This window comes from Chrysochloris asiatica, unplaced genomic scaffold (assembly GCF_000296735.1).
Source record: "Chrysochloris asiatica unplaced genomic scaffold, ChrAsi1.0 scaffold00390, whole genome shotgun sequence".
NCBI classification, from domain to species: domain Eukaryota; kingdom Metazoa; phylum Chordata; class Mammalia; order Afrosoricida; family Chrysochloridae; genus Chrysochloris; species Chrysochloris asiatica.
The window spans coordinates 1618148-1643634 of record NW_006408908.1 but is presented as its reverse complement, the minus strand read 5'-3'; the positions used below and the strand labels follow the sequence as shown (position 1 = coordinate 1643634).

General features: G+C 39.9%; 1 protein-coding gene across 1 annotated transcript in view; it reads left to right on the top strand.

The window, feature by feature from the left end:
* Window positions 1-25487, top strand: part of SPEF2 (sperm flagellar 2) — a 366767-nt gene that overhangs the window by 273914 nt on the left and 67366 nt on the right. The window contains 4 exon segments of the mRNA XM_006876554.1: window positions 3972-4110; window positions 8622-8851; window positions 20296-20402; window positions 21144-21326. Of these exon segments, the coding sequence (XP_006876616.1) occupies window positions 3972-4110; window positions 8622-8851; window positions 20296-20402; window positions 21144-21326 (659 nt within the window).

Below are 25487 nucleotides of genomic sequence, written 5' to 3'. Positions count from 1 at the left end.
CATGCTGGGTAGGGTGGAGGGTCAGAGAAAAAGAGGAAGACCTCCAACGAGATGGATCGGCCAGGTGGCATCATTGATGGACTCGGGGGTGGCAGCGTTGGTGAGGTTGGCCCAGGATCGGGCATTGTTTCGTTCTGCTGTGCATGGGGTCGCTATGAGTCGGTTCAGACTCGATGGCACCTGACAACAACAACAATCTCAAGGGCAAATTAGTAGGACCAAATTCATGCATTCATAGAACAAAATGTCTTTTGAGTTTCCATGAAGTGCCAGACCCTGTGATAATTGCTAGAGACATACACATAGTATGTGTGCAAATATAATATGAACTGACAAACAAAATCCAACCTAGAGAAAGCAAAATATAAGCAATCACTTGTGTTGTGAAATTGGAGATAGGCATATGACCCTAAAGGAGCGTGGGGCAGAGAAGGACAGAATTGGGGGGGTCAGGCTAGAGTTTGAACTGAACTGTAAGACTATGGAAAATTTGCCCAAAGCCCAGACAGAAGTAAGAAAGGCAGAGGGGAAGTGCATCCTAAGACAGAGAGAGGGGTAAGGGGAACATTTGTTTACCTTCAAGTACCTCAAGAGCATGAAGTGTGTGTTGGACAGGAGAGCCTTGTAACACAGGGTCATATAGGCTCTTTAAGTACTTTTATTTTTTTTTAATTTTCCCTCTGTCAACTGGGAACTAGTGAAGAATTTTGAGCAGAAAAATGAATGTGGTTATGTCTGCAGATGAGACAAATTACTCTTGATAGTAGATTTGAGATGGGGAAAAGAAGGTAGTAAAACAGGAAGAAGGCTATTACTTTGGCAGAGAGGAAATTGCTGCCTAACCTAGGTCTAGCAATGGAAAAAAGCAACAGCCAAAAAATGGGGTTGGAAAGATATTCTGGAAGTAAAATCTATGACCCTTATTATATACAAGGAACAGCTTCAGGCCCTGGAATACACAGGTTTTATGAAGGTATTCAAACAGTAAGATAATAAAGAGACTTTGTTCCCACCATCCTTATTGAAATCCAAAATCATCCACTTGTTTTTTCCCATTCCAAGTTTCTCACAGAACATAGTACAATAAAAAGCAATCAAGTTCAAATATAATTATGTTTGAATAATCTCTTTAAATGACTGTTGTTGCTACTGTTGTTGTTGTGAGGTGTCATTGAGTAGATACCAACTCACAGTGACCCTGTGTACAACAGAATGAAACACTGCCTGGTCCCATGTCATCCTCACAGTCATTCCTACGATTCAGCTCATTGTCTCAGCTATTGTATCAATGAATTCTATTGAGGGTCTTTCTCTTTTTCATTGACACTCAATTAGCTGAGTACAATGTCCTTCTTCAGGGACTGGTCCTTCTTGATGACATGTACAAAGTACATGAGACAAAGTCTGGCATCCTTGCTTCTAAAGAATGTTCTGGTTGTATTTCTTCCAACACAGATGTATTCATTCTTCTGGAAGTCCACAATATATTTAATACTCTTTGCCAATACCTAGCTCACATTTAAAAGAAGTCTGGTGCAGCAAAGGTGCACCTGACCCAAACCATGGTATTTTCAGTAACATCATATGCATGCAAAAGTTGGAGAGTGAATAAGGAAGACCGTAGAAGAATGGATGTATTTGAATGATGGTGTTGGAAAAGAATATTAAAAGTACCATAAGCTTCCAAAACGACAACAGATCTGTATTGGAAGAAGTATAGCCAGAGTGCTCCTTGGGAGCCAGGATGGCCAGACTTCGTCTCCCATACGAAGTCTTGACATATTATCAAGAGGGAACAATCTCTGGAGTAGGATATCGTGTTTGGTAAGGTGGAGGGTCAAAGAAAAAGAGGAAGACCCCCAATGAGATGGACTGGCACGATAGCAGCAGCAATGGGTTCAGGCGTAGCGTTGTGGGGTTGGCCCAGGACTTAGCAGTGTTTTGTTCTATTGTGCATAGGTCACTATGAGTCAGTACCGACTAAATGGAACCTAACAACAATAACAGCACCTAGTGAACATTATATTTGCTTCTGAGTAAAATAGATAAAATACTGTCTTAAATTCAAACCAGATTCAGAAGAGAATGTGGAAGGAGAGATGTCATTACTGATATCAGATGGATCTTGGCTAAAAGTAGAGTATACCAGAAAGATGTTTACCTGTGTTTTATTGACTATGCATAGGCATTCTACTGTGTGTATCATTACAAATTATTAAAAACATCCCACAGAGTGGGAATTCCAGAACACTGCATTGTGGTCATACAGAACCTGTACATAGGCAAACAGGTACTAGTTCAAAGAAAACATAGTTTAAAAATCAGAAAAAAAAAAATTGTGTCACTATTGCATCTGTCCTTTTACCATAATTATGCAGTCTTTATGCTGAGCAAGTAATCTGACTATACAAAGAAGAACAAGACATCAGAATTGAAGAAAGACTCATTAATAATCTGTAATATGCAGATGACACTCGCGGAAGCAGCAGTCAAGAGATCAGACGACGTATGGCACTGGGCAAATCTGCTGCACAGGAACTTTTTAAAGTGTTGAAGAACAGAGATGTCAGCTTGAGGACTAAGGTGTATCTGACCCAGGCCATGGTGTTTTCAATAGCCTCATATGGATGCGAAAGCTGGACAGTGAATGAGGAGGATCATAGAAGAATTGATGCCTTTGAGTTGTGGTGTTGGAGGAGAATACTGAAAGTGCCATGGACTGCCAAAAGAACCAATAGATCTGTTTTGGAAGAAGTGCAGCCAGAATGCTCCTTGGAGGCCAGGATGGCTGAGCTTCCTCTCTCATACTTTGGACATATTGTCCAGAGGAAACAATCGTTGGAGAAGGATGTCATGCTGGGTAAGGTGGAGGGTCAGAGAAAAAGAGGAAGACCTCTAATGAGATGGATTGGCCAGATGGCATCATTGATGGACTCAAGTGTGGCAGCAGTAGTGAGGTTGGCCCAGGATTGGGCATTGTTTCGTTCTGCTGTTCATGGGGTCTCTATGAGTCGGTTCCGACTCGATGGCACCTGACAACAATGCAGATGACACAACCTTGCTTATAGAAAGCAAAGAAGACTTGAAGCACTTGCTAATGAAGATCAGTATGTATCACATCTCATTGTAAAGAAAAGAAAAACCTCACTATTAGACCAGTAAACCTCATTATATACAGAAAAAAGGTTGAAGTTGTCAAGGATTCCATTCTACTGGGATTGAAGATCCACACCATAGAAGCAACAGTCAAGAAATCAAAGAATATATTGCATTGAACAAATCTGTTGTTAAATTAAAGACATCTTTAAATTGTTTGAGGTTTTGTTTTTGTTTTTAAAAAAGCAATGATGTCACTTTGAGGGCTAAGACACACCTGACCCAAGCCATCCTATATTCAGTTGCTTCCTATGCGTGTGAAAGCTGGATAGTGAATAAAGACGATTGGAGAAGCATTCATGCCTTTCAGTTATGGTGTTTGTGAAGAATATTTAAAGTACCATGGACTGCCAGAATAATGAACAGATCAATCTTGGAAGATATACAGTCAGAATGCTCTTTGGAAGCAAGGAGGATGAGACTTCATCTCAAATACTTTGGCCATAGGATTAGGAATGACATCATGCTTAGTAACGTAGAACTTCAGTAAAATCGAGAACACCCCTCAATGAGACGAATTAACACAGTGAGTAGCTGCAAAAACGGAATGAAACATGAGTAACCATTGCGAGGATGGTGAGGGATTGGGTAGTGTACATTTTAGCCTGCTGTACAGAGTTAGGGTAGCTTTGAGTCGGAACCAACTCAAGGACACCTCTCACCAGCAGCATTACCTTATCTATGCTGGCATACTAAATATGCACCTAGAACTTCGCAACTCGAAGCATAATCGGTTTAAAAATGAATTCAGTTCATCAGAAACTGTGGGTACATATAATACTTTTCTAAAAATCCATATTTATCTTTCAAAACAGAAATAGCCACGCAGTTTCGACTTGAACTGATAAAGACGAAAGCATTGGCTTTTCTTGAAGATCTGGTAACAAAGGTGGTAGATGTGTATAAACTCCTGGAAAAGTGGCTTGGGCAGAGGTACTTGCGTGAAATGGCCAGGTAAAGTACTACATGCCTTTTTAAATTGTTGTTGTTGTTGTTGTTGTTAAGTACCGTCAAGTTGGTTTCGACCCATAGCGACCCTGTACAGGGTTTCCGAGGGTGTAAATCTTTACGGGGGGTAGAAAACCTCATCTTTCTCCCGCAGAGTGGCTGGTAGTTTCGAACCGCTGACCTTAAGGTTCGCAGCCCGATTTGTAACCACTGCGCTACCAGAGCTCCTTAAACTTATGCCTTGTTAATTCCTGAGTAGCAGATTTATAAAAGACATTTAAGATATGTGTAAATGTAAACTAGCAAATATAAATTACATTTGCAAATATAAACTTTGAACTTTCAGGAAGTTGCATCTGCTGAACACTAGGAGTGAACATTTATAATCACATCTATATTTGCTGTTTTCAAACAGCAAATCCTACATCAAATCAAAGCATTCCATCTTCATATCCAGTTTTACATGGAATTGATGAGTTTGGTTCAAAGAGTACCTTGGTTTACACAGTAAGATGATAAGTAATTTTCAAAAAAGATTTTCAAATGGAATAGTAGCATTTCATATTTTTCTAGTGCCAGACTTATTTTTAAAGTTAATCAACGCTGTCAATTCTGACTCGTAGTGACCGTAGGACAAAGTAGAACTGCTCCCACAGGGTTCCCAAGGCTTTAAATTTTTATGAAAGAAAACTGCCATAGCTTTCTCTCAGAGAGCAGCTAGTGGATTGAAACTGCCAACCTTCAGTTAGCCACCAAGCACTTAGACACTGTATCTTATCATCACAGCTCCTTTTAGACTTATCCTAAAGCACCATACAATTAATGGAAGGTGAAGAAGCTTCTCACCGAAATGTTTGGCCAGTTAGGCTGAATCCCTTACCAGGGAAATACCCAGTTCTGTTTCTCCAGTTAGTTCCAGTATATCATTGCTAGTGAGGGTCAGTGAGTCTATTTCTCTGAGTCCTACCCAGCAAGTCATAAAGAGACAACTCAGAAGTGTAGAAATAGCTCTCAGTTGAGAATCCGAAGATCTCATTTTTTCCCCTATATTGCTCACAAATGAGCAGCGCAATCACTTTGGGCCTCATCAGCTTCATCTATACAACAGAACACTCTACCCAGGCTATTTCAGAGCTTTCTACTAGATCTAGATTCTGTGATACACTACAGTTTGTGATACATACTGAAATTTTGGAAGCTGCTATAGTGTAATGGTTACGAATCAGGCTGTGAACCTTAAGGTCAGCAGTTCAAAACTACCAGCTGTTCCATAGCAGAAAGATGAGGCTTTTCTGCTTCTGTAAAGATAGCACTTAACAACAACAAATGTACATAGGATTCAAATGTCAAGTATTCTCAAAGGCAACAACTGCCCTTTAAAAGCCAGTTCTTACGGTTTGTTTTCTCCCATCCTTGTCACATAATTAAAGTTCTACTATGAAATCGTCAGGATAATTGTTTAGAACTGTTGACTCCACAGTGAAAAAAAAAAAAAAAAGAAATATATATATACACACATGTTGTTGTTAAGTGCCATCGAGATGGTTCCAACCCATAGCGAGCCTGTATTGAGTTTCCAAAGAGCAGCTGATGAGCTTGAACTGCCGACCTTGCAGTCCAGCACCTCATAGCGCCACACCAGAACTCCATCTCTATATGTTGTATATATCCAATATACACATGTCTGTATATTGCTGTTGTTAAGTTCTGTCAAGTCAGTTCCAACTCACAGACACCTGTATATAGTTCCAAGAAGTGGCTGGTTAGCAGTCAAGTGATTATCCTTCAGCATCTCATCAGGACATCTATTAACTATATATATACTTATTGTAAAGTGCTGTAGATTCCAACTCATAGCGACCCTATATAGGGTTTCTGAGAGCTGATGGTGGATTTGAACCATCAACCTTGTAGTTCACAGTCCAGTGCTGATCCACAGTGTCACACCAGGAGTATATTTAGTAACAACAACAACAATATATATATATATATATATATTGGACTCCTAATGTGGCACTGTGTGCCAGCACTAGACCACAAACCACAAGGTTGATGGTTCAAACCCACCAGCCTCTCCTCAGAAACCCTATGCAGCATCACTATGAGTTGGAACTGACTTGATGGCACTTAACAACTAAATAAGCTATCAGCACAGAACTTACAAACATCACGGTGATGTTTAGCTCTGTTCTCTGTGTGACTGGAAAAACTGAAAGTGGACCTTCTTCATGGTTGCCATGGATGACTATAAAGTATACAGGCTTCATATTTTTATCAGATGTACTCCAATTTATACTGTTGTTGTTGTTGTTATGTGCCATGGAGTCGGTTCTGATTCATAGCGACCCCGCACAGGGTTTCCTAGGCTGTTAATCTTTACGGTAGCAGAAAGCCTCATCTTTCTCCCGTGGAGCAGCTGGTAGTTTCAAACTGCTGACCTTGAGGTTCACAGCCCGATTTGTAACCACTACGCTACCAGAGATTAATAAGGAGCCCTGAGAGTGTTGTGGGTTATACATTAAACTATAAGGTTAGCAGTTCTAATCCACCAGCCGCCCTGTGGGAGAACGGTAAGACTTTCTGCTCCCATGAAGATTTACAACCCCAGAAACCTTATACAGGGCACTGTACACAGGACAGCATGCAGCAGCAGGGATACTGAATGACATTGTAGATATGCGTCTCTCTGCCCTCTGAATCTGCACATGCTCTCGTGTATTATAGCCACAAGAAATGTAAACCTAGGGATTTGGGACTATGCTTTCTGTTACTACAAAAAGTCTTTGGTGATACACGAAAAGAGAACAAAGCAAAAAGCTGTCAGATCTCTTTGAATTTCAAATCCTAGTTTTTCATTTCCTGGCTTATCCCACCCTTCCATTATTGAGCCAATTACCTTCCATCTGTAGGATAAGCACTCAACCATAAGGTCGATTTGAACCTCAAGGTTGACGATTCAAACTTACCAGCCACTCCTTGGAAACCCTACACTGGGTCGCTATGAGTTGGAATCAACTCCACAGCACTTAACAACAACATTACCTTGGTTACCTTCCACCAGGTGGCGCACATCTGTTTTAAAATCCTAGTTCTGGTTGAGTCTCTACCTAGTTTTCCAGCCCCTCCTCCTTCATGTTCTTTCCCCCCTCCCCTCTCCAGCTCTCCTCTCAACCCCCAGGACACAAACACTCTCAAGTATAAACGAATTAGATAAAGCATACTATATGGGCGTCCTGGTGTGGCGCTGTAGGATAAGCACTTGACTGCGAACCATAGGTTTGGCAGTTCAAGCCCACCAGCCACTCCTTGGGAACCTTATGCAGGGTTGTTATGAGTCAGAACTGAATCATGGGTGCTTAACAACAATAACAGTAGCATATTGGAGAGGTCCTGGTGTGGTACTGTAGGATAAGCACTGGACTGCTAACTGCAAGGTCAGTGGTTCAAACCCACCAGCTGCTCCTTGGAAACTCTATACAGAGTCCCTGTGAATCAGGACCAACTCAAAGGCATTAACAACAACAATGTAGCATATTAAATATGTATTTTCCTGTGAAGGTTTATCTTTCATTATAAGACATGAGCAACACTGTTCAACACAGTGCAATTTTGCTTATTCATTTATGAGGAAGTAAAATTCATGTTCATACTTATTCAAACTACTTATTCATACTTACTCATGGTCTTTAAACTTTTGTTTCACTAATTAAGGCCTTAACTATAATCTTCAGCACAGTTTAAATACACAGTCTATGTGATTTCATATTACCCTGACTAAGGTAGGGGATAGTGTGTTGTTGGCTTCATTGTAAAAAGACGAAGATTCAGAATTTAAGTGACTTATCAAGTCACTTGAGAATGGTCTAGAAAATGTCTTAAAATAAGAACTCAGCTTCCAGAGGTCTTCCTACTACACCATAGTTGTTCCTGATTATTACTTCTGTGGCACTGTACGATAAGCACTGGTCTGCTAACTACAAGGCCAGCAATTCAAACCCACCAACTGCTCTTTGGAAACCCTATACTGAATAACTATGAGTCAGAACCAACTCCACACAGCACTTCACAATAACAACATAGCCAGGTGATCTAGTTAGGATCTATTTTCTTTGTGAAGCAAAGCCATTTCAGTGGAATATACGTATCAGAGCTCAGTCTGATAAATATGTCTTGTTGTTGTTGTTAAGTACTGTCAAGTCGGTTCCGACCCATAGTGACCAGTATAGGGTTTCTCAGGAGTGGCTGGTGAGCTTGAACCACCAACGTTGCAGTTCAAATGACTTTGCAGTCCAGTGCATTAACCCACAGCGCCACACCTCTGACATAATGTGAAATGCATTATCAAATTTGGTTCCCTCTAATTTATCCCAATGTCAACTAAATATATATTCTAACAGTTTTATCTTACTGGTTATTCTGCCCTCTTAGTAGGTTTATAATGAGTTAACTTGGTGTATATGTCTTAAAAGCAATATCATAGTTATCTTTAATGGCGATAACAATTTTTCCTCTTTTAGTGTTGAAAAATTAACTGAGGTAGCTCGATATCACATTGAAACATCCACCAAAATTCAAAATGAACTTTATTTAAACCAAGAAGACTTCTTCATTAATGGTGATATCAAAGTCTTTCCAGATTCTCCACCACCGATACGTCCTCCGCCTGTAGAAAAAGAAGAAAATGGTACCCTGACCATTGAACAACTGGAAAATCTTCAAAGTCAGTTCTTAGATATGGCACCTAAAGGTATGAAAAACAATTATTATGAGAAACACACACAAAGGTTAAGATTATGCAAGATAGTAATCATTTGCCCACAAGTAAGATCTACCATTTGGAATGCACAGCACTGGAATCCTTACTTAGTTCAAACTTTTCACATATTTGCTTCATACAACATAGATCTGAAATAAACAGGAGAATCACAACAACTAATACTGTAACAGTGTGGTGATTCTCGTTCCTGCTAATCTTTCTTCTTCTCCCCTGTGGACCTTGACCCCCTTAAGGGACAAATATGTGAATTTGAATATTACTCCATCTAGCAATTTGTGCATGCTTCTTATCTAAGTTTTGTGTGGGGATTATGAGTTTGTGTTTCTGTCTGTGAAAGGAGGCCAGAGGGTAAAGAATGTCCTTTTCATATTTGACCCATCCCTCAATGTGTCATAGGCAATGACTAAAACTAAGTAAGTTCTTGACAAATAGTTACTTCAGTGGTTAAAGAACAAGTTCTTTAAACATGTGTACATGATATTTTCTGCACACGAATTCCTTATTTCCTGTAGAATGTATCATCATACCTCTGTAGTATCTGCACAAGTTTTGTTTCTTCAGGCTTTTCTTACAGCTAGCCCTTCTTCAATATGTTCCATCAATGGATAGCACAATTCATTCAAACCCATTGTGTAGGATTACTAGCTTATTGTATAGGTCTGTACACTGACTCACAGAGCAGGTGAGCAATTTTCTGTGGTCATGCTTCAGTCTGGACTCCATGGCTTTCTCACTGAAGCAAGTTACCTCTAGCAAGCAGGTTTGTTTCATCTTCTGCCAGTCAATTTATTACAAAGTTATCCCTTTTTCCTAGAGGATAGTCAACTGACTTTAGTCTTAACATGATTCCACTTTCATTATGACTGTATATAATCTGTTTTTTAAAAGCCCAGTATGTCCAAACTTCCACATCAAATCTTATTAAGGGCATTACTGTGCTCTTACTGTGCTGATTTTGAAAACTTTTTGTCTAAGCCCAAGATGAAATAGGTATAAATGTGAGCCCCATCACTGGTATGTGTCACCACATCTAGTCAACATGAGCACATATGTACAAGGCATAAACACACAAGATATGGATGGTCAAGCCTTAAGTTGGCAGCATGTGGATATGAAGGAAATGTGACAATCAACAGGCATTACAACACGAAACAAAGCGCTTTATAGAGACAACCCATAATGCATTCAGTCCTTCAGTCAGATAGATTCCTTCCTCTTCCCTATTGTGTGGTCTTCACAATGCACTTTATTAGATGTCTCCCTTCCAAGTTGTTTTTGCTCTTCATTATATTCACACTGTTTTTTATAGAGAGCAAAAAAGTACCCATACAAAGATTCTACATAGGAAATATCATTTGCTTTGATCCTACACCAGAGGGACTGGATGGAAATAACCCAATTAGTAGGTCAACACCAAAGCCTTTTGGGTCATCTGAGTAGGTGGAAATAGATTTTGAAAATCATCAGTTACTCAGAATCCCTTTCACAAGGAAACCTCCTAATCTTGATGTTAATTGTCATACATTCTTGGATCCAGCCTCAAAACCAGAATTTGCATTTCAATTAAAATTTTAAATTTAGATAACAAACAACTCTACCTTGACATGTGTATGTCTTAGATTAATTGTAAAAATGCTTTTTCTTGCTGTTGTGAAGTATCGTTGAGTCGATTCCAACCCATAGTAACCCTGTGTAGGGTTTCCAAGGAGCAGCTGGTGACCTTGAACCACCAATCTTGCAGTCTGGTGTATTAACCCACAGTGCCACACCAGGACTAAATTATGTCAACAGACACATGTGCTTCCCAGTATCACTGTTTGCCAAAGTATGGTAGGAATAGGAAAGAAATAAAAGAAGGGAGAGAGAAGGGGAAATGAATAGTTTTACTTAAAAAAAAAGAAGAAGAAGAAATAAAGGCAAGCTAGAGTGTCTGCGTAATGCAGAGTTAACACACTTGACTGTTAACTAGAAGGCTAGAGGTTTGAGTTCACCAAGAGACTTCTTGGAAGAAAGACCAGGCAATATACTTCAGAAAAATCAGTCACTGACCACCCTAGGACTCACAGTTCTTCTCTGATACACAGAAAGTCCCCATGAGTCAAAATCAATACCACAGCAATTGGTAAAAGTCACTCAACTTGTCCTGTTGCTATTAGGTGCCTTCTAGTAGATTCTGGAGTCCTGGTGTGGTGATGTGGGCTAATGTGCTGCACTGAAAACCACAAGGTTGGTGGTTCAAGCTCACCAGCTGCTGCTTGGAAACCCATACAGGGTCGCTATGGATTGGAACTGACTCGATGGCAATTGACAACAACAACAAGTAGGTTCTAACTCACAGCCATTTTATGCAAAACAAAAGGAAACACTGTCCAGTCCTGGGCCATCCTCATAATTGTTATATTGAACTCATTGTTGCAGACACTCAGTCCATCTCATTGAGGGGCTTCCTCTTTTTTACTGACCCTTGGTGGTTCCAACTCACCAGCTGCTCCTTGGAAACCCTATGAACTACTTTACCAAGCTTAATGTCCTTCTCCAGAAAACATATCCAAAGTACTAGAGGCAAAGTCTCACCATGCTGACTTCTAAGGAACATTCTGGCTGTGCTTCTTCCTAAACATGTGTGTTGGTTCTTCTGCCAGTCCTTAGTGCTTCTAATGGTCTTCATCAACACCATAATTCAAATGCATTGATTCTTCTATAGTCTTAGTCATTCATTGCTAACTTTCACATGGCTTGGATCATGCACACTTTAATCCTCAAACTTACACCTCTGCTCTTTAACACTTTAAAGAGGAGTTGTTTTTTTTTAAGTTTTTATTGTGAATTGAGTGATAGTTTACATGGGAGAACATCAGCTTTACATTCATCCTATTGTATTTTGTTTCATTGCAATGATTACAATCCCCTCCATGCATCATCATTCAACAACATTTGCTTCCATTCCCTCAAGGGTTTTTTGTTTTGGTTTTGGATGTACACTAAAGCACTCAGGAATATATAACCATTCAAACAACCAAAGGGCATATCCTGCAAGCCTGCCCCCTGGCCACCAGCCCATAGCCCCTCTCCCTCCTTGAGTCTAGAGTCCCCAGCCACTCCATCTTTCCATGGCATCATCTCTGCCTCCATCTCTGGCATCACAGCTTCTCTGGATAGGGTCTCACACTCTACTCTTCTCCCTTGATGGTCCCAGGGTCCTCCGCTCCTGGACTGCAAGATCAACCACTCCCCTTCTTTTGTTACAAAACGTCTACCTTTACATATGCAACAATCAGGATCAGTCCTGATACTTATTATTCACTATTGAACCACAAGAGTCTTATTCCCATCTCCTTTCACCAGCCCTGTCTAGACAGGTTAGAAACCACTCAGTGGAGATTTTACCTTCCCCCGCACCCTCTGAAACTAAGCTCCTTCTTGAAAACTTGTAAGCGAGTCACTTCGTGCCTTTGTAGCCCCGCCATTTTGGGTAGCCAATGTCTAAGTTGCCCATCCCTGTCAACCCTGTGTACCGAGGGTGTGGGACTAATCCTTGCTGTAACAAATCTGTCTTGGAAGAAGTGCAGCAAGAATTCTTCTTAGAAGCAAGGATGGTGAGACTTCTTCTCTAGTTCATTGGTCATGTTGTCATGAGGGACTAGTCCCTCAAGATGGACATCATGTTTGGGAAAGTGGAGGGTCTGAGAAAAAGAGGAAGACCCTCAATGAGATGGATTGATACAGTGGCAACAACAATGAGCTCAAACATAACAACAATTGTGAGACTAGAGCAGGACCCCACAGTATTTCCTTCGGTTGTGCATAGGGTGCTATGAGTTGGAACTGACTTAATGGTACCTAACAAAAACAAGAATTCTTATTAGCCTCCAAATGTATTATCTTAGTGTTCAAGTACACATTCATCATTTCCCCAGAATGCTTCCAGAAAAAAAAATAAAAAGATACCACTGGTAGAATTAAAGCATTATGGATGTGGTTCCTCAGGGACTCTGTGCATCCAAAGCAGCAACAATCATTTCATGTACTTTAGAACACTCTGAATAGGTACATCTTGTCTCCGAACATCAAGTGCCAGATACATCAGAAAGGTGGCCTTTCTCTAACAGAAGCAATCTGGAGTCTGTGGAAACTAGAACACTTTAGCAATGTTCCTCTGCCTCCACTTAAGCTGAAAGAACTCCTTCTTGTGAGCCTGTAAACATTCAGTCCATAGCTATTTTGGCCTCTGCTGAGAGGCTATCTGGAGAGAACAGACTTCAGGAAATAGTACACTCTTGCTCCTTCAAGATTCATTGTAAAGATCTGTAACATTGTTCTAATGGCCTGACAAGGACCCATCCTTTGAACTCCTCTTGAAGACCTTTCTTATTTTGGGTGAGTGAACTCTGAGGACAAGGGCACATGCTCAGAACTCTAGGCTATAGTGGCCATGCTGGTTCAATCGGCTTCCCAGTTTTTAAAGGAATTCAAAGGAGGAAGGAGCTATTGTCATATATAATTAGATTATTTAACATATATTGTTATTGTTGTTGTTAAGTGCTCTCAAGTCAGTTCCAATTCCTAGTGACCTTGTGTAGGGTTTCCGAGGAATGATTGGTGAGTTTGAACTGCCAACCTTGCAGTTCAAACAGATTTTAAGATCTAATGCTTACCCTAAGGCACCACACCAGGACTCCTTTACATATATCAATATAAATAATCCATACTGTTGCTGTATAGATCAGCATAAGGGCTAGCCCAGGAGAAATGTTTGCATTAAGTCTTTCAGGAAGGGAAGCAAGGGGCAGGACATCCCAGCAAAGGAAAAGTGGAAGAGACATAGAGAAGTATAAAATGGCATAGTGGTTATGCACTCTGCTGCTAACCAAAAGGTCAGCAGTTCAAACCCACCAGCTTTTCTGTAGGAGAAAGCTATAACACTTTGCTGTTATAAAGGTTTATAGCTTTGGAAATTCTACTCTGTCCTGTAGGCTTATTCTGTGTCAGAATCAACTAAACAGCAGTGGAAACAGTGTTCTTAGGCTAACAGTAAAGTGGGGCAAAGGGCAGGAGGTGAGACCACAACAATAGATTGTGAAGGTTGTGAAGTCTCAAGTGGTGTGCAAAAGACAAGCAGGGGAGGACTAATCAAAGGCATGTGGAGTCAAGGGAAAGGTAGGATGGACTCAAGAGACAATGTCTGAGGGCTGCGCAGACACAATTAATCTCTCCACAAAGCCTCCAGTAACCAAGAGTCAAGAAAAGGGGCACCTAGGTTGCTGTCCAAAAGACATAACTGGAAAGTTCTATGAATTTTTAAGAGATACTAAGATTACTATCTCTGAGAAAAATTTTTAAATGTGAATAACAGATATTTGCAGGTAGTAAGTCCCATATTTTGAACTGAAATTTGATTTTTAATTAAACTAGTCTGACATTTACACAAACCAAGTAATACAGGAAGCGTTCTTAGAAAAGGAATCATGTAGAAGGATTGGAGTTCTTAACAGAAATATCTTGCCAGTTAGCAAAAACTAGGGATCACAGTGAAGAGGACAATGGCCCAATATATGGTTCTCTCATCCACTAGATTAGATTCAGATCACAGAAACACAGCAGTAAATCTAGAAGCCTAATTAATGAATTAATAATAAATAAATAGTGGCTATTGAGTCATTTTCAAGTCATGGCAACCCCGTGTGTGTCAGAATAGAACTGTGCTCCACAAAGTGACTTTTTTTTGCCTCAAAAAGTGACAATTATTAAAAGGAAAAACAAAAAAAATGACAAGATGTCCATCCCTGGACCCCTTCTTCCTTCCCCCATCTTGCTGCTGCTCCTCAACTCCCCAGGAATGAACCCTGGTCAGGACTAGGGACCAGGATAGAAAGCCCCACTCAAACGAGGTCAGCACCATTGAGGGGCATCTCCTCAATGGAGGAGTTGTAGAAGGTCTCAATGTCTCGAAGAGACATTATCTTCTTCTGTCGCCATGTTAATAGCCACACCCTTACGGCCAAAACATCCACCACAACTGATTCTGTGTATATAGTTTTCCTGGTTGGTGGGTAAGTCATAGTTGATGATTAACGAAACCTGCTGTACATCAATGCCTCTGACCAGTAGGTCAGTAGTAATCAGTACTCTGCTAGAGCCAGAACGAAACTCCCTCATGATCACATCTCATTCCTTTTGGTCCATATCTCCATGCATGGCTGAAACAGTGAAATCTCGGGCATGCATCTTTTCAGTGAGCCAATCAACCTTCCTCCGGGTGTTAATGAAGATGACTGCCTGGGTGATGGTCAAGGTTTCGTACAAATCACATAGTGTATCCAACTTCCACTCCTCACGTTTCACATTGATGTAGAATTGACGGATACCCTCCAGGGTCTTAGCTGTGCACCTTTCAGAAATACATTGCCAAGCTTCTCTCCCAAAGTGCCGTGGGTGGGCTTGAACCACCTATCCGGCAGCCAAGTGTGTTAGCCATTTGCATCATCCGCAGAATCTGTTGACAATAATAGTTTGTCCAGTTTCTTAGCTACAACATGGGGTTCATAGATTGTGAGGATGAAATGAGACAATCCACGGCACTGTGGGTTAATGCGCCAGACTGCAAAGCCATTTGAACTGCAAGGTTGGCGGTTCAAGCTCACCACGCGCTCTTCGGAAACCCTATACAAAGTCGCTATGGGTCGGAACCGACTCGATGACACTTAACAACTACAACAACAACTCACAACACTTAAGTAGAAGAAACCACTAATTGGAATTCCTGTTAAATAGCAAACACTCAATTTAATTTTCCCAGGATCTACTGCGCAAATATGAGGGTGGAGGGATGGGGGAGGGGAGGAGGTAAGGCCCTGAGGCTAGAGATTGGTAATTGCATAAAATAACAACATGAAGTTATTTTAAAGGCAGAAATCCTCCAGGTGATGTGGCACCAGTCACGAAGGATCAGAAAAAGTCACGGACGCTTGACTATTACCTTCCCAAAAGGAATAATCAGTTTTTGAAAATCTGGCTGAAAAAATACCCATGGCTTGTGTATGATGAGATCTTAAATCTCATGTTCTGTAGCCTGTGTCGTAAGCACGGTGTGAAGTCACGGGGAAGCCAGGTGAGTTTCTTCTATGGTACTGACAACTTTCGGACTGAGTTTCTCAGTGCACACCACCTCAGCGAGGCACATGCTAAGGCTTCGTTGATGGAAGCAACAAGTGGTTCTCCAGTGAACAGAGCCACCACTGAGCTGATGGTGAGGACCATGAGCAAGGTCACCCTGGGCCGAGTGGAGAACTTATTCAGATCATGTCACGCGATTGCCAAAACCGGCCATCCCCTCAAAGACTTTATTTGGATGTGCAACTTGGATGATATGAAGGGAGTTGACATTGGCCCAGTATTCAGAACGAATAAATCAGCGAGAATGTTTGCTTATTTTATAGCTGAAGTAGAACGGAGAAACCTAAGGGAGAAGCTAGAAAAATGTAAATTTTTCTCCGTCATCAGCGACGGAGTCACAGACACTTTAATCAAGGAAGCCGAACTTGTCTACGTGCAGTTTGCCCATGCAGGGAAAGTACATTGCCAAATTGTTGGGGTGCAGACAGTGGAAAAGCAGGATCCTCTAGCAATCAAAAACGCCATTGAGAAAACTCTGGAGCTAAATCTTCAACTCAGGTTGTCGAGCCAAGACTGGGCCAAGAAATTGGTTGGTTTTGGAAGTGATGGCGCTCCTGTCATGGAGGGTGAGAACAATGGAGTGGCCTTGCTTTTAAGAGAAATCCAGCCATGTGTGCAGATTGTACACTGCTTTGCACATCGCCTAGAGCTCTCTTACAAGGAGGTGTTCCAGAGCATTCCGTTGTACAACAATGTTAGAGAGCTCCTCCACAACATTTATCATTTCTATCACCAGTCTGCTCTCCACAAGAGTTCCCTGATAACTGCATTCAAAGGCCTTCACCTTCGACCTGTAATGCCTTCTCAAATTGGAAGCAGGAAGTGGCTTCACAGATTACAGGCAGCCCTCCAGAACTTTCTTAAGGGATATCCTGCAATTGTCCAGCAACTGCATTCAGTAAGTAATTTTGAAATACCATATTATTTTCTTTTTCAGAATAACAAAATGCTTTTGTTGTACTCTAAACACTAATTCTGAGAAAGTTAAACCACTATGTTATTCCCAACCTGTGTTATAGGCAAGTGAAGGCAGCAGTGAAGCCAGTCAACAGAAAGCCAAAGAACTTCTAGAGTTACTTCTCCAAAATGATATCATTAAGTTTGCCCATTTCTTGGTGGATGTCATTAATGTCCTCAGTATTCTGTCCCGTGTCAATCAGAACAGAAATTCCTCAATCGCTGACGTATTTGCCACTTTAGAGTCAACACTGGAAATGCTCAGAATTTATCAGTCCAGGTGAGGGCTTGGGAATGATCTAAGGCTCTGTCTACCAAACAGTCTGATTTGGGAAATTATTTGCCAGGTACTTCTTCATGTAAATTTTTGTTGGGTTGGGGGGGATTTTTTTTCCCCTAGACCGGGGCCAAAAGAACGCAGGGTGGATTCAGCCACACAGTTTCATGGCCATAACCTTAGAGGAAAGGGAAGCATTTCTTCTGTGAGAACCATGATGTTAACACATCTCATCAAAAAGCTGCGAGGCTGTTTCCAAGATGCTAGCCATGATGTGGTAAGAGCTACCATGATTGGAAGCTTCAAACTCTGGCCTGGAAAGATTAGTCAAGGTAACTCATTCACCTTGAGCCTAAAGCCACTGTTGTTCGACTACTCGCATGAGCGCCTTTCATATAGGTGTCCTTTGCTTTAATTGCAGAATTTGGAGAAAAGGAAGTATCAATCCTGGTTGCACATTATGAGCCAGTGTTGGAAGCTGCCAATGTGAAGATCGATGAAGTGGACACTGAATGGAGCATGTTGAAATTGGAGATCTATGCCAGGTAAGGAAGCAAATAAACTGAATAAACTGGTGGATATTTATAAATATTTGGGTAAAACTTGGGTGCTCTAAATCTTTTACATTTTTCATGTTCTCTTCTAGATTTCAGAACATACGCAAGTTAACCTGGGATTTTGTGAATTCTGTTTATTTACACAAGTATCCGAATATCCTGACTCTGGTAGACCTAGTATTGAGTCTTCCTGCAAGCTCAGCTGAAACAGAACGAGGCTTTAGTCAGATGAAACGCACCAATTCACATATGCATGTGAAAATCAAGGCTGAGAGTATGACAGATCTCCTGATAATTCAGCTGAATTCTCCAGACATAAATAACTTTGACCCTAGGAAAGCTATCCACTTGTGGAATACACGAATACCATCTTCAACCGGAGATACAAGATCTAACTCTGATTGTTCATCAGACTCAGAAAGCCATTCTGAAAGTGATTAGTAATATGAAAAATATCAACTTCGTCATTGAGCAAAAAAAGATTTCCAACAAATTGAAATAGTAAAGGAAAACAGAACCTAGCCTTCATCAAACAGAAAAGACATTTGACATCTTCCAAACACAAAGAAATCCTCAACAATTGATTTCCTATAACTTTAACTATCACTTCTGTCTCCTCATACTCATTCTTATACTTTGGGTGGAGGGGCATGCTCTTAAGCAGTGACCGTATTTTGATGCTAACTTTCTGATAGTTCTTGTTAAAGGTGGCTGTTGTTAGGGGCTGTTGAGTCAGTTCTGACACACAAAGTACTGAGCAACGAAACACTGGCCAGTCTGGCCTCGTCCTCAAAGTTGTTGCTATGTTTGAGCCCATTGCTTCCATAATGTCAGGCTAGCTCCTTGAGGGTCTTCCTCTATTTTGCTGACTTCAGTTGGGACTGGCAAACTAGCTGTTTACCCTGGATAATTATAAAAGACTCTTTGCATTAGATAGCTAACATTTGGGCAACATTAAAGACTTTCTTTTGTGTCCATGAACAAAACTTGTAAATGCTTCTGTTACTTCTCTGTATGTGGAAATCATATATCACTGCATGCCTTGGACATTTAGATAAAATAGCTAAACTTAAAATTTTGTTCACATTTTGAGTGAAGAGGCCCCGATTAACAATGTCTTTGTAAATCAAATGTACTGTTTTATAACACTTTTTGCTTTCACTGGCCACCATTAGAAACAATGGAAATATATTCTTCACTCATTAGAATTTTAAAATTCTTTGAGCCTTCTCATGATTCCAACAGTTTTTATTGATGGTTTCATCTCGATGGGTGAGGTATTTCTAAGTGAACTAAAAACCAGTGTTGTATATGAAGCTCACTTTACTGAAAATTTTACTATCCAGAAAATATTTTCATCTCTATTAAACTAGATATTCAGGTTGGATGAAACAGGATAAAGAATGTATTCTGAACAGCCAGCTGGATAGCCAATCATATCAAAGAAAGAAATGTTCTGCTCTTGCTACTCAGAAAATTACCTTCCAGATCTCAAAATTGTACATGTTGTTTGAACTCCTGAAATTTTAACAGGATCAGTGCATGTTCCAAAAGGTTAGAGGAAATGAGGTAGGACTTTTAGAAATGCTAAACACTTAGATGTAAAAGGAACAAATGGAGATGCTATGTCTTTGTTTACATTTTTTATTCCTATACAAAGAAGAATAGCTATGTATTCTGGACCTGAAAGATACCCGAACGCACCTTGGAGTCTCTTCTGGCTCTAAAGGTATCTCTGCTGTCTGGTGGTAGTGTTTAAAGCTTTAAAGCACATTCGCTTCTTTAGTGTTCTTGTTTCTTTGGTAATGCATATGCATGTAATTTGAATTGAGAGCTGACAAAATAGACATTTGATTTTGGGTAAAGTAGATTAGAATATAAGAACAAAACATCTCAAAGGTTAATGATCTTTTATGATATACCTGGAAATACTGAGGCCATTAAGTGATTAAATTAGCACCTTCCAATCTGTAATATAACAATCCAAATCTCCCTCCCTTGGCAAAAGCAAATAGATTGTGATCTACTGGGCAATACGAAGACACGTGTATTGCCTTGCTCACAGTGGTGATTTGCATACATCAGAAACACTTTCATCCCATATTTACCTCAAATGTTTACTCTTATGCCCTGTTGCTTACAAGAAACCTTAAAGGAAAAAAAAAAATTAAGTATCCAATCTACCCTATTTAAAAGGTCAAAGGAGACTCCAAACAATAGAATTAATTCTCAGTACTTTTTCCAATCTGGAGTGCATGACTACTAAGCCAAAAACAACAACAACAACATTTTGACTTAGCTGAGAACCAAAAATGTGAGACAATCATGAAATCCATTTTTAATTGGGGTTTTCAAAACATTTTTGAGTTCTCTAAAAGTTATTTTTTAAAATATAGGAACAAAATTATTTTACAGAGAAGAAAACAGCATATTTTTCCTTGTATTGCTAGGCATCATTGGAAGTAAAGCCTTTGCTGATATTCTGCTTGACTTGGTGACCCTGAACCTTGGAACAAACAACTTTCCTAGTAGCTGGATGCACCTCACTCAACCTGAAGTAAGCTCCCATTGTTTTTGTGTCTTACTGTTGGGATTTCCAAGTTTTGAGTGTTCTTATTTGACCAATGAGTAAATAGTCATAAAATAAGTAGTCCTGCACAGTTTCTGCAAGTTGATAGATCAGCAATAAAAATAAAAACTTCAAATGAAGGCATATCATATGGACATGTTCAATTTTTTGAAGAATGAATGGCATCAACAGTTTATGAGGTGTTCCCAAGGCTCAACAGCTGAGTTTGTATCTATTATTACAAGGTGGACTCATCCTAATTAGTGATAATGAATGAGCTGGTAGTCTTGGCTATTTCTCATAGTGTGTGCCTTAAAAACATACCAGAAAACAAAATGTGAAAGATGATTTTCCCTGTGCCCGAAAGAGCCCATGCACAGACGACAGTTGTTCCATCTCTAAGTGTAAAGTACAAAGTGGGTGGATTCATATATGTCCATTAGTTGTGTGTTGCTGTTAATTGTGTAACAGTTAGTTGGATTGGTTGCATAAAAGCAAGCAAAATTCACAAGTGTCAAGGAAGCAAAAGTGAAACATGTTCTAGGTGCCTGCTATCTGGTATGTGGATGGGTTGGTAGAACCTAGGCTGACAAAAGTCAGGACTGGCTCTACTTGCCAGAATAAAAGCCTACTTCTTGCTTCTGAACTTCTTACTATGAAAATCTAAGCAAGGACAGCTTCAACATAGAGGCATACATACATCCCAATGCTGTTTCCTGTTTTCTTCAGTTACAGGAGCTAACATCTTTATTAGTAGTGAACTCAGAATTCGTGAACTGGCGGAAATTCCTGTTAGTCATCTCCATGCCTTGGCCCATCCCCCTGGAAGAAGAGCTCCTTGAGACCCTGCAGAGGTTCAAGGATGTGGATGAGGAGCAGCTGGGCGTGGTCACTTTCGAGCAATATAGTCAGGTGGTATTAATACCAAAGTACTCTTTATCTAAGATATGTGTTACTCACTGATGTTCTATCCCTGAGCTGTCCATGTGAAGGCACCCAGAAGCCAAACAAAAACAAACCTTAGTGAGCTTGCCAACCTTCACTCTGTATAGTATGTGGCGATTAACACAGGATATTAATTTTAACATCCTTTTGCACAAACATGAGAAGAACAAAGTGCTGAGCCCAAACCAGAAAGCTCCTTTGCTAAAGGTGTGAATTTCTTTAAAAAGGTTATATACTGTATTTAATCAAGGAGCTCTGGTGGTGCTGTGGGTCAGGCACTGGTGATAGAAACTTAGAAATACTGACTCCAACAACTCCTATGTTTTGGGGACTGGTTTCTGAGCTTTGCCTACCTACTTCTCATTTTTATGTAATCTCAGACCCATTTAACAACCCCAAATACACTTTTATTGGTTCCCGATACTTGCCAGTACCCCTCCAAAAATACTCATGGAGTAAGTTAAACCAGTTTCTGGGGTAAAACTTTATAAAATTGGTTGAAAATGTCACATTGGAACCCTAAAACAATATAACTGTTGCTAGCATAAAGTTCTCTGTGAAAACAAGGCTCTATATTATGCTTTCAGGAGCCCTGGTGGTGGTGTAGATTAAGTACTGGACTGCTTACCTCAAAGTCAGGTCTTCAAGTACCTCAGGACAAAGATAAGGTTTTCTGCTGTCATGAAGATTGATAGCTTCAGAAACCTAGAAAACTAGATGGCGGTGGGTTATCATGTTGTTTTTCTTGCTCTCTCTCTTTTTTCTTTTAACTAATTACAAGTCCACAATTGCAGTTACTTAAGATTATGACTGATTTCCCCAAATTCTAAGATAGAATAAAAGAACTGCGTTTGTGACATCGGGCAGGCCATGAGAGGAAAAGAAAGCCTGACTACCTTTGCTCTCAGCCTTGCTGCCCCTGTCTCAAGCTTCCCTCTGTTGGGTGTCAATGTTTAGGCACACTGCTGTTGAATTCTTTGATGTTGAAATATCTACTCATCCTTTGTCTGTGAGAATGCATGTTATTATGACAGTAATGAGCTAGATGTTTTAAAATCCAAACAGCACAGTATAGTCTATAAAGAGAAGAAAAATTCCAAAATTTCTTTGGTCATGTTTTATATGTTTTATTTTAAAACCTTTTACAGTGAATGGAGTGAAGGTTTATAGAATAGATCATCAGTTTTACATTCTACAAATCATAACTTTGCTTCATTACATTGATTGCAATCCCCTCCATGCCTCGGTCTCCCACTACCTTCATCTTTCCTCTCCTAATCTCCCTCTATGGTATACTGCCTGCCATTCCCCACATTAACATGTGTCTACCCTCTAGCCCCCCACCATTGTCTGTCAGTTTGTCCATGCTGTGGCAGCTTGTGTTGTGTTGTGTTGTGTGATTCTGAAAGCTATGCCACCAGTATTTTAAATACCAGCAGATTCACCCACAGAGGATATATTTCAGATGAGCTTCCAGATGAAGACAGACGAGGAAGAAGGAGAGACAGACTGTTTCCAAATATTTAGTCACTGAAAACCTTATGAATACCAGTGAAATACTGTCAGATATAGTGCCAGAAAATGAGGCCCTCAGGTTGGAAGTCACTCAAAATGCAATTGAGAAAAGAGCTGTCTTCTCAAAGTAGAGCTGACTGTGATGACGCAAATGTAGGAAAGCCCTCAGGACCTTCATTTGCTGATGGGCACAACTCAAAATGAAGAGAAACAGCTGTAACATCTATTAATAATTGGAACATGGAATATACCAAGTACAAATCTAGGAAAATTGGAAATTGTCAAAAACAGAAAAGAAGACAAAAGCATCAATACCCTAGGCATTAATGAGCTGAAATAGAAGGGTATTGGTGAATCTAACAGACACATGGTATACTATGCTAGGAATGACAAATTGAAGATAAATGGTGTTGCATTCATCATCAAAAAGAGCATACAAAGCTCTGTCAAAAGGTACAATGCTATCTGTGATACAATAATATCCATGCGCCTATAGGAAGACAAGTTAATACCACTATTATTCAACTTTACGCACCAACCACCATATCCCTTGAGGATGAAATTGAAGGATTTTACCAACTTCTTCAGTCTGAAATTGATCAAACATATAATCAAGATGTATTGATAATTACTGGCAATTTAAATGCAGAGGTTTGAAACAAAGAAGAAGGATCAGTAATTGGAAAATACGGCCTTGGTGATAGAAATGATGCTGGAGATTGCATGATAGAATTCTGCAAGATGAATGATTTGTTCATTTCAAAAACATTTTTTAAACAGTGTAAAAGATGACTATGTACATTGACCTCACCACATGGAATACAGATAAATCAAATTGACTATATCTATGGAAAGAGATGGTGGAAAAACTCCTTATCATAAACCAAAACAAGGTCAGAGGCAGTTTGTGGAACAGAGAATCAATTGCTCATATGCAAATTCAGAGTAAAGCTGAAGAAAATGAAAACAAGTCCACAAGAGCCAAAATATGACCTTGAATATATCCCACCTGAATTTAGAGATCATCTGAGGAAATCTGAGGTATTAGACACTAAAGACAGAAGACCAGAAGAGTTGTGGAATGACATCAAGAACATAATTCAGGAAGAAAGCAAAAAGTCATTAAGAAGACAAGAAAGAAGGAAGAGATCAAAATGAATATCAGAAGAGAATCTGAAACTTGCTCTCCAGCGCAGAGATGCTAAAGAAAAAGGAAGAAGTGAGGAATTACAAGAACTGAACAGGAAATTTCAAAGGTCAGCTCAAGAAGACAAAGTCAAATATTACAACAAAATATGCAAAAACCTGGAGTTAGAAAACCATAAGAAATGAACATGCTCAGCATTTCTCAAGCTGAGAGAACTGATGAAAAAATTCAAGCCTTGACTTGTGACATTGAAGGATTCTCTGGGTAAATTATTGAATGATGCATTAAACATCATAAGAAAACAGAAGGAATATGTAGAGTCACTGTACCAAAAGGAAATGGTTGATGTTCAATCATATCAAGACATAACATATGAGCCAGTGATCCTGAAGGATTAAGTCCAAGGTGCATTGCAAACATTGGCAAAGAATAAGGTACCAGGAATTTATGAAATACAAATTGAAATCATTTAAGAAAGTGAGGCAGCACTGGAGACACTCACTATGTATGCCAAGAAATTTGGAAGACTTCTATCTGGCCAACTGATTGGAAGAGATTCGTATTTGTGCCCATTCCAAAAGAGGTGACCCAGTGGAATGCAGAAATCACTGGACAATGTCATTGATATCCCATGTGAGTAAAGTTTTACTAAAGGTAATACAGAAACAGCTGCAACCATGCATTGACAGAGAATTTCCAGAGGTTCAAGACAGATTCAGAAGAGGCCATGGAACGAGGGATATCATTGCTGACATCCAAAGGATCTTGGCTGAAAGCAGAGAATACCAGAAAGATGTTTACCTGTGTTTTATTGACTATGCAAATGCTTTTGATTGCGTAAATCATGACAAGGCATGGACAACATTTAGAAGTATGAGTATTCCGGAACACTTAATTGTGCTCATGAGGAACCTGTACATAGACCAAGAGGCAGATGTTCAAACAGAATAAGGGAACACTGAATGGTTTAAAATTAGGGAAGCTGTGTGACAAGGCTGTATTCTTTCACCATATTATTCAACCTGTATGCTAACCCAATAATCTGAGAAGCCGAGTTATATGAAGAAAAATATGGCATCAGGATTGGAGGAAGACTCATTAACGACCTGCAATAAGCAGATGATACAACCTTGCTTGCTGAAAGTGAAGAGGACTTAAAATACTTACTGATGAAGATCAAAGGCCACAGCCTTTGGTATGGGTTCCATCTCAATGTAAAGAACACAAAAATCCTCACCATTGGACCAATAAACAACAATCTTACCAACTGAGAAAAGACTGAAGTTGTCAAAGACTTCATTTTGCTCGATCAACCATCAACACTCATGAAAGCAGCAGTCAAGAAATCTAGTGACTTATTGTATTAGGTAAATCTGCTGAACAAGAACTTTTTAAAGTGTTGAAGAGCAAAGATGTCAGTTTTAGGACTAAGGTATGTCTGACCCAAGCCATGGTATTTTCAACAA